At 50.8% G+C, this 10,000-nt stretch overlaps 1 protein-coding gene across 1 annotated transcript in view; it reads left to right on the top strand.

Annotated features, from left to right (window-relative positions):
• LOC308159366 (ankyrin repeat and SAM domain-containing protein 1A) overlaps positions 1-10,000 on the top strand; it is a gene marked incomplete at both ends in the record, with an annotated part of 95,044 nt that overhangs the window by 59,739 nt on the left and 25,305 nt on the right. The window contains 1 exon segment of the mRNA XM_080533139.1: positions 7,632-7,701. Within this exon segment, the coding sequence (XP_080389265.1) occupies positions 7,632-7,701 (70 nt within the window).

Raw genomic sequence — 10,000 nt, 5'->3', positions numbered from 1 at the left:
CTGTTTGGAGGGTCTGTTTGGGAGCTCTGACTGGAGAGAGTTAAGCTCTTCTCCTTAGCTCACTGAGAAGAAAGCCAAGAAAGCTTCATTCCCCTGGATTTGACCTGCTGAGATCAAACCGACCTCTGTGGGTGACATCACCAGGAGCGGGGGTGGGATGGGATGGGGGGGTGGTGTAACACAGAGGAGAGATCCCCTGGACCCTGAAAGACACCACATGTGCTCTACTATTGATGAACTGAACAGGCCATTGTTCTAGATCTTTCCACAGACATCACCTCATCTCTGGTTGACTGGCTGAAGGGTATAGCGCTCTGCTGTTTGTTCCATGTTCCAGTTCGGACTGTTTGTCGTTTTGAAGGATTTTTGTTATAGGACTTTTATACTCAGTCGGATGCGTTCCGCTGTCTTTGGCTAGGGGTAGGATTCTATACGGAGGAGCTTCAGAGGTTTGACGGCATCCGAAAGAGGCTAAATAAGGCTTATAACACACCGTGGTCTGATTAGCACTATGTTACCACCATCACGATCGGAGGTCTGTTCTGGGGTGGTGGAGGGTCTGGGGGGTTGTTGATCAGTGACTCAGTGTTGAACCTTCGCCACCTGCCGCAGAGGGTGGTGTGTTTGTGTTCAGCCTCCCTGAATGACCTCATCCCACCCCCCCCATCCCCCCACCGCGTCCGTGCCAGCTTGCCGCTGTGAGGCCAAGGGGCGCCGGGCACGCTCTCTCTGTGGCAGACCCTTTTAGTTCAGCCTCTGAACGCGCTTCGCCAGCTGGCCCTCGACTCCCCGTGCCCTTGTGTTCTCAACGCCCCCCCACCCCTCCCTCCCTCCTTCCCTGTTCCTCATCTCTCCTGAGAGAGAGAGAGAGAGAGAGAGACTATCTTTCTGCACCATACTGAACTCCCCCCCCCCCCCCCCTTTGGCTCGGACGCTAGCCCTCTGCCTCTTCAGCTGTTGACCTACGACCCCCTGGTGACCTCTGCCCTCCGGTCATTGTAGCAGGTCGACGCCCTCGTCACAATGGAGGTGTCAAGAGGTCTGTTTGTGTTTAATCAGGGAGCCTTCACTCTGCCCTGCTGGTCTTATCCTGCTCTGATAGGAACTCTCACAACACTCCTTTTATCGTCCTTGCTCTCTCTTCTCCTGCTCTCTCTCTCTCTCTCTCTCTCTCTCTCTCTCTCTCTCTACCGCTCTCTCTCTCTCTCTCTCTCTCCTGCTTTCTCTCTCTCTACTGCTCTCCACTCTCTCTGACGCACACGCACACACACATGCGCACACACACACACACACACATTGCTCTGCAGCTCTCCTCCCTCTCTCACCCTTTCCTCCCAGGCGGACCGTGAGTCTAGCGTGAACCCCAGTGAGGTTCCTGTGTAGTGGATGTGTTGTACCTTGGGGAACCACAAGGCCACATCATCACATAATCGGTTACTCACTCAGCTCTCACAGCACATTCCACCTGCCTGTCAACAACACCTGCAACCTCTAAAGCTGATTGGCCAACGTATTCCCCATACCGTTTACAATCTTGATGTTGGATGAGGGGAGCCAAAATACCAAGGTTGTATGTTTGTGTGTGTGTGTGTGTGTGTGTGTGTGTGTGTGTGTGTGTGTGCACGTGCGCGCGTGTGTGTGAGCGTAAGGCAGAGGCAGACAGCAAAGCTTGGTGTGTCTAAATCTAGATCTAGACACGAACGCCTTGTGGTGTGAAACAGTGTAATGTTTCCAGGCTTTGAGACCCCCACAGAGCCAGATGAGTCTAAACCTGTGTGATACGCTCACCTTGGCGGGGGTCACTTGTTTCTATAAATAAAACATTTTCAAAAGAAGAAAAAAAAGTAATTCTTTGGTCTTCTCCTGGCCGTAGCGTAGATTACTTTTTCCTTACGATGACTGATGATTCACTTACGGTGACAAATTGATTTGCTTTGCATAAAGGCGTCTGCTGAATGCCCCGAAAATATAAAATGTTATGTAAATGTTGTAAGCACAACACCTGTCTCGTAGGACAGGGAACCAATCTTCAGGTCTGAAGATGAGAAAGCATCTGTGACCAGAGATCCTTATTTGTGAGATCCTTATTTGTACTTATGTTACAAAACCATAATACCACAATACATCATTGTTAGTTAGTGTTTTGAAGTCACTTTTAGACGAATTCATTATGCATCGTTGGGTTTGCACAGCTGCGGCTAAAGCACCCGTTTAGTTTTTTATTTGCGCTGCCCAGCTGGCCGGCTCACCAGACGATCCACAGGCTGCTGGTTTCAGCGTCCAAACTAAATAGCGTCCGTCGGCCGCACCGTCAACCGCCAAAGTCTTTATTTTCTCGTTTCGAGGTCACGTGATGTGACGAAGAAATGAGAGAAAACCACGAAAACAATCGACAGATTTGTTCTTTTCAGTGACGAGTATAGCCTACATTATTGTAACCAAGGTAACGACATGGGACAGCACATTTCAGCTAGCCTAGTTTGCGAGGACGAATTGCACTATCCGACGTGAGACAATGCTACAAAAGGGTGTATCATTACTATAGCAACCCCCTCCACCCCCCCCCCCCCCCCCCCCCTGCTGGGGTCATTATGGTGAACTGACGACAACACGAACCACTGCACCTTCTAACTAGAGAGCCTGGTCCCTTTATGAGAGCCCAGGCCTGGGAGCTCTGTCTGGGTAGGCCACAATTAGAGGAGTGGGTGGGATGTGTGTGTGTGTGAGTGTGTGTGTGCGTGCACGCGTGCGTCTGAGCGTCCGTGTGTGCCTTCGTGCCTGTGCATGCGTGCGCGTGCTTGCCTGTGTGTGTGTGTGTGTGTGTGTGTGTGTGTGCGTGTAACCCAAAGGAGAGCCAGCTTCATCTCCTCACAGTGGTAAGGGTCTCTCTGGCCACCTCATCAGCGTCCTGTGTGCCGTGTTGAACTTCACGCCGTGGTGATTTAAGGACACCGTGATGATCAACAGTCTTAGAAGGGCTTAGGAGGCCACGCCTCCTTATGGTGACCAGATGTGACGCCACAGAACAGAGCCCGAGAGAGCCCGCGTTGCTATGGGTACGGTGGTATGTTCTGGCATGTTACGACCATGATCCCCTGCTGGTTGTTGTTGAGTGTGATTTACGACGTCTTCGTGGAGCTGGAGGGCCATTGTTCTCATGTTGTTGTTGTTGTTGTTTACATCCATCTCCCGGTCCTGACAGTCCCTGTCCGCTGAGCGTCCCCATGGCGACGTATCTATCTTCTGTAAACAATGTGGCGTGTCACAAGGAAGGTCATCCCCCTTGTCCGGCACGGTCCCGATGGCGACACGACTGCGAGACTGTGTGTGTGTGTGTGTGTGTGTGTGTGTGTGTGTGTGTCTGTGTGTGCGTCTGTGCGTGTGTGTGTCTGTGTGCGTCTGTGCGTGTGTGTGTCTGTGTGCGTCTGTGCGTGTGTGTGCGTGTGCGTGTGTGTGTCTGTGTGCGTCTGTGCGTGTGTGTGTCTGTGTGCGTCTGTGCGTGTGTGTGTGTGTGTGTGTGCGTGTGCCTGTATATAGATAACGTTAGCAGCGACGGGTGGGGGCCCTGTTAAGTGGGAGGGAGGGAAGAGAGGACAGAAGATCAAAAGCTCAGTGAACCCCCCCCACCCGCCTCAATTTCCCTCATCTTAGCAGAGCCAGCGAGGAGCCATAGAAACGTAGATAATAGGAACATTCGGTTCCCTCTCTTTCAACCAATCACCTGAATGCGAGTCTGCCAGCCACCGTGTCGACGGTTGTCATAAAAAATGTCCCCGTTAGCCAGCTGTCAGTTGTTTTTGCAGACAGACCGACGACGATGCGTGTGTTTGTTTGTTATGCTTGTTAATTCTTGTTTGTCAGCTCTAGGCGTCGTTCTAGAAGGCAGAGAAGGGAGTTACGAGTGTTGTTTTTTTGACGCCTGGAGTCCCCCGTCCAGTCAGACATGTTGTTTCACGTCGTTACGCCACGATAAGGACGTTTGCTTGAAGTAAACAGACACACAGATTCAGGCTGTTAAACTCCTGCTGTCAGACACTGATGGCAGCGTTGTCTTTTATGACAGATAAAGACGCTGCTCGGTCCACACTTAGTTCAGGCGGCGAAGCGTGCGTCGCCGTTAAACTAACCGTACCTGAACGCGAGACGGCGACACGGCTCTGAACGAGACCGTCTTTGTCTTGAAAAGAGAGTGAAATGTTTTTTCTGTGATCCGACAACATGTGTATCGGGGGGCGGCTGTGGCTCAGGAGGAGGTTGAGCCGGCGTCTAACGATCGCAAGGTCAGCGGTTCGATTCCCCCGGCCTGGCCACGTGTCGAGGTGTCCTCGTGCAAGAGACCGAACCCCAAATTGCTCCCGATGAGCGGGCCCGGTGGCGCCTTGCGTAGTAGCTTGCCGCCATTTGGTGTGTGAATGTGTGTGTGAATAGGTGAATGAGAGGCCGTTGGAAAGCGCTTTGGAATAAGGCGCTATATAGCCTAAGTACAGTCCATATAAGTACTGTCCGTGCATACACCTAGCTAGCCCCTGTTCAGTCTTGTATCCTGACCCTGGCAGAAAGGAGAGGATGCTACACCGCCACGACTGTACTATGTGTTATTATAACTTGAGGTTGCTCTGTCTATATAGAGTTTGTTTGGGTGTGGAGGCAGCGTAGGGTACAGAGTAAAGCCAGTCTGACAGAGATGTGTGACTCATCATTCGGCGGCTGATCTGTCTGGGTCAGGGTGGTTGGGAGCCGGCACGGAGAGATGCTGCGCCTCTTACTGTAGACGGCTAACAGGGAGAGAATGGAAAGTCATTTATTTCTCTCCTCCCCCCCTCTCTCTGTCTCTCTCTCTCTCTCTCTCTCTCTCTCTATGTCTCTCTCTGGCTCTCTCTCTCTTTCTCTCTCTTTCTCTCTCTGTCTCTCTCTCTCTTTCTCTCTCTCTCTTTCTCTCTCTCTCTCTATGTCTCTCTCTCTGGCTCTCTCTCTCTTTCTCTCTCTTTCTCTCTCTGTCTCTCTTTCTCTCTCTCTCTCTCTCTCTCTCTTTCTCTCTCTCTCTGTCTCTCTCTCTTTCACTCTCTGTCTCTCTCTCTCTTTCTCTGTCTGTCTCCTGCATTGAAGTGAACATGAAGTGTATTCCTTGCAGGTTATCAGGATTAACTTTGAACATGAGAATAAGCGTCTTTTCTGAGAAGCGATGTAGACATGACGCAGCGCTTCAAACGATCAGCAGGACACATGACGCCACTCACAGTGCTGGATGCCGGCTTTGGTGGCCAATATGATGAGTGAGAATAAAGTGAAAACAACAACAACCAAAACAACAACAACAACAAAACAAAACTGACTTTTTTTCAGCAGAAAAAGATGCCTCCTTCCAACACACAGCGTCGGAGATCTCAGTCCTTTAACAGCGTAAGAGCACCTCCTTCATAAACATTCTCTTCATACCTCCTTCTCCTCCTCCTCCTCCTCCTCCTCTATTCGTTTGGGTCATTCTTGTTCTGGGGCATTCTTCTTCTTGGGACTTTTCATCTTTGGAGGAATCATTTTTTCGGTGGATGACAACAATGCTCTTCTCTTCCTGATTAGTGGTCTCGCTTCTACGCTAACCCCCCCCGCCCCCCTCTTGCCCCTACCACTGAGCATAACTCATCAAAGTAACCTATATATACTCCGCAAACCCATTGCTAGACATTACCCAGTCGCCCTCTCATCATTACTTCATTGTGAAGAAGGACGAACACTTAATTTCCATTCCCGCAAATCTTTTTGTGGAGAATGATTCATAGCCTCAGCTCCCCAGCTGTCAGACTGATTCAGGTGTCCAATTAGAACAACCCGGAAGGTAGTCGCTCTCTGGTCACTGACGTCTTAATGCCCCGTCACTCTCTTTCTCTCTCTCTCTCTCTAATTTATCGTTGCGTAATCGAGGCCGTGCCCGTCTCCGCTGCGCGTTGAACCCGGGAAATGACAATCAACATTCCAGACAGACTGACAGAAAGCGCTGATCTTTAACGCCCATTACTTCAGTCTGACGTGTATAATTTCCCCTGTCTCGTCTGTCCCATTAGTCTACTGGACTGATCACAGGAGGGAGAAGTGGATGATGTTGTTGATGGGAATGTGTTGTTGTGTGTTTGTTTTTTTAGCTCGCTGGTTTTATCACCGTGTGCCTCCCAAGCAATGCAGCAACATTGACCTGAGGTGAAGTCAGACATTATACAGACAAACCATACAGAAGCAAGCCTTCCGTAGCCCCCCCCGTCGCAAGCTTTTTAGCTTTTACTGTAAAACGATTCTGTGAGAAAAAGGCGGCCGGCCGGCCACCATTTTGAAAAAAACAACCGTTTAAAGTCCACCACCGTGACGGTTCTTGTCTCACGAACCGCCGTCTTTTCCCCTGGGGGACATCATCGTAGAGATGACAGATAGAGAGATAGATACGGTGTCAATCATCCGCTCCATTCCCGACCTGTGACATCAGGTTTTTCCGCGAGGAGAAAGTAGCCTGTCTCTCTCTGTGTGACGTGACGGAGCGCGACCTGTCCTGGAGAGTAGGCGAGACGGGAGGGTTCTGGTGTCGGTGGGGCTGACAGGGCTGACAGCAACCCGTTGTCAGCTTCTTGTCCCTGGGTTGGCCTGGAGGGGAGGGGTGCGTCGGATGGTGTGACAGGGTGTAATTTCACTGGTCTTTGTGTCTTGCTTGTGTGTGTGTGCGTCTGTGTGTGTGCGTGTGCGTGTGCGTGTGTGTGTGTGGTTGCGTGTGTGTGTATGTGTGTGTGTGTGTGTGTGTGTGTGTGCGTGCGTGCGCGCACACGCTCGCGCGCGTGTGTGTGATGTATTCACCTGCATCATGTGGATGATGCATGAGACGGTGTGTGTGTCAGGGGCATGCTCCGCGGGGGGATATCTGGTGTATCCTGCAGTGGCTCTATCTGCTCGGCACTCTGGCAAAAGAGCCTCTCTTGGGTTTTCACGGATCTACTGGTCATTTCTCCTCCTATTGTATCCTGGTAGAAGGTTGCGGAAATAAATCATTTCCTGATTCAGCCCTCCTGTTCTTTCTCATCCGTCTCCTCATTTGTTTTCCCGTGTGTGCCGAGGTTTGATTCGGTTTTTGCAATTTATTGTAAATGAAAGAACGGGTTGTGTGCCACTGTCTGTAATATCTGTTTTGTTTTGGCTGCGGGCTACATAGGCTCACCAGAAAGAATTACTGAAATGAATTATTACACCCCCCCCGATCCCTCCACAAAGAGATAAACCGAGATAGACTTAAAGCAGTTGAAGTTTGGAGATGATCAAAATGACCTCCGGCTATGACACAGACGTCGTCACCGCATAAAGTGGTTAAAAAATAAAACTCTGAATCCACAGAGTCCTTTTATGATGTCTGCATATGACCACACTTTACAAATGGGGGTTTTCACAGAGACCGTCGTGGCTGTGGGTTTCGCTGTGCTTGTTATTGGGGCTTCTTGCAACAGACAACAGTTTAGGGTTTCTAGCATGGAGGTCAAACCCTTGGTGGTGTGTGTTCAGCTACAGTATGATGTCATTTTCCCTCTCACACTCCTCTCCCTCTGTTCCTCTCCTCCTCTCCTCCTCCTCCTCTCACACTCTCCCTCCTTTCCTCTCCTCAGATCGAGAAGATCATGACGCTGATCGGAGCTGGCATCGACTTCTCCAGGGACCAACAGTATGCCACCCCAGGTAATGTACGGAGGGAGGGAGGGAGGGGAAGAGAGGGAGGGGGGGAGGGAGGGAGGGAGAGAGGGAGAGAGAGGAAGAGAGGGAGGGGGGGAGGGAGGGAGAGAGAGAGAGACAGAGAGAGAGAGAGAGACTACGTCACCCACAGCTTCCCACACAACCAACGACATGAAGAGTCATTAGCTATCCAGTATCATGCAGTACATCTGTTCCATTTATTGCAAATGAGTATATGAGTGTATTTATAAGCTCTCGCTTTTTTTTATTGACTATAAATAAATAATACTATAAATAATTTACAACATTTTTATTTACTATTACTGTTGAAAGGCAACTGGAAACTTCTAATATAAAACTGGATTTTAATGTACAAAACATTCAAAGCGGGGGCACTTAGGTGGCGTAGCGGGTTAAGCGTTGACCATGTAACCGCAGGGTCCCTGGTTCGATTCCGGCAGGGGACATATCCTGCATGTCATCCCTCCTCTCTCTCTCACCCATCCTTCCTGTCTAAATCTTCACTGTATCTATCAATAAAATGAAAAAATATGAGTGGGACTGCCCCACTCAGAAAAAAATATTTTAAAAAACATTCAAAGCGGCCATCTCATCTCATCTCGCAGTCAGTGCAGCTTGCATGTTGATGGGCAAGAGGGGAAAAGGAATAGATTGGATGGTTATAACCACATTTTTTCACCACGATTTTTATCTCCCATTATCCACTTGTGTCGTAAATTACACCGACTAGCTAGAATGATGCTCGTTGTCAACTCTGCCATCCCTGGTGTCCCTGGTGCTCGCCGATAAAAGCCTTAATGAGACAACCGAGCCTGGTGGACAGGTATAACTCAACAGCTTAACGACTTTAGTATGTTCTAGTTCGTCGCCTTTGTTTTTTTTCTCTCCGCCAGCCCATTATACCTAGTGAGTGCGTACTGCAGCTGGCGTTGTTTGTCAGGAGGACTGTGGTAAGAGACACCTTTGGCACCCTCCTCTCTCTTATTTATCTTGGTGGGGGGTGGGGGGGGGGGGGCGTTCTTTCACGAGATTGCTTCTCCCCCTCCAACGGGCGCGTGTGTATGCCAGTTGGGGTTTGTAACGATCCATCCCTTCGAGTCATTCGATCCATCTGAATAGCTCGGGGTGGGTGGGTGGGGGGGGGGAAACTGAGCAGGGTCTTGATAGATAGACGGTAAACGCTGGAGCAGATATAGTAGTATGGAGGGGATGAGGAGGGGCGATGACAGAAGGAGAGATAACAAAAGGTAGAGCGTGGGCAGCTGGCCGTTTGAAATAGCCCTTTAGGAGAGACCCCCCCGTCCCCCCGTCTCCGCCCCTCCGGTAACGACTACACTCCCGTTGAAGGACAAGAGAGACGGCAGTCTGGGTTTTTATATCGACCGCTGAGTGGTTTTTTGGACCGTCCACTCGGTGTTACGAGGAGTGACCTTCATTACTTTTTCCACAGTGTGTTGAGTGTTTAGAAGCAGAAGGTTCCGGATGGACTGGAGGGACTGTATGGTGTCCCGTACGGGCCGTTCTGTCTGTCCTTGCTGGGAGGTTCTGGGCCAAGCCCAGGCTCCTGACCCAGATAGAACTGCACCACTGCTGCTGCCAACCGAGACCCAACTTCCCTAGGGTGGGGGTAGGGGGGGCGGGGCGATCCACGGGGCGGGCCCGACAATTTACCCCATAACACACACACACTTACCCCTCTCACTGGTCTCGCCCTCCTTTCCTGTCAGGGCGGTAGGCGCCTGCCCCAGTTGGCTAAACTCGGGAGGCCCTAGGTGTGTTTCGGTAACGTCTAGATTCTAGAAGGTGCACTAGTACAACGGAACCCATTTCTAACAGGTCTCTGTGGACAATGTGCAGTTACATGACTCTGTAACTATATACTGTACATATGGGTGTGGGTGTGGGTGTGGGTGTGAGTGTGAGTGTGAGTGTGAGTGTGTCAGTGTGAGTGTGGGGGTGTGAGTGTGAGTGTGAGTGTGAGTGTGAGTGTGGGGGTGTGAGTGTGAGTGTGGGTGTGGGTGTGGGTGTGAGTGTGAGTGTGAGTGTGGGAGTGGGAGTGTGAGTGTGAGTGTGGGTGTGGACATGAGTGTGTGTGTGTGTGTGTGTGTGTGTCTTAGCCTGCGATAGTCTGCAGTAGCTCTTCTATAGCATGAAGCAGGCCTGTCCTCTGGCCTGATGGATGGGTGGTCTCTGGGGGACCACAGGACTGTGGTAGTGAACCAGAACCATCGGACCACAGGACTGTGGTAGTGAACCAGAACCATCGGACCACAGGACTGCGGTA

This window comes from Nansenia antarctica (assembly GCF_963989245.1).
Source record: "Nansenia antarctica genome assembly, chromosome: 6".
NCBI classification, from domain to species: Eukaryota; Metazoa; Chordata; class Actinopteri; order Argentiniformes; family Microstomatidae; genus Nansenia; species Nansenia antarctica.
The sequence above is the reverse complement of the archived record's forward strand: the minus strand, read 5'-3'. Positions and strand labels throughout refer to the sequence as shown.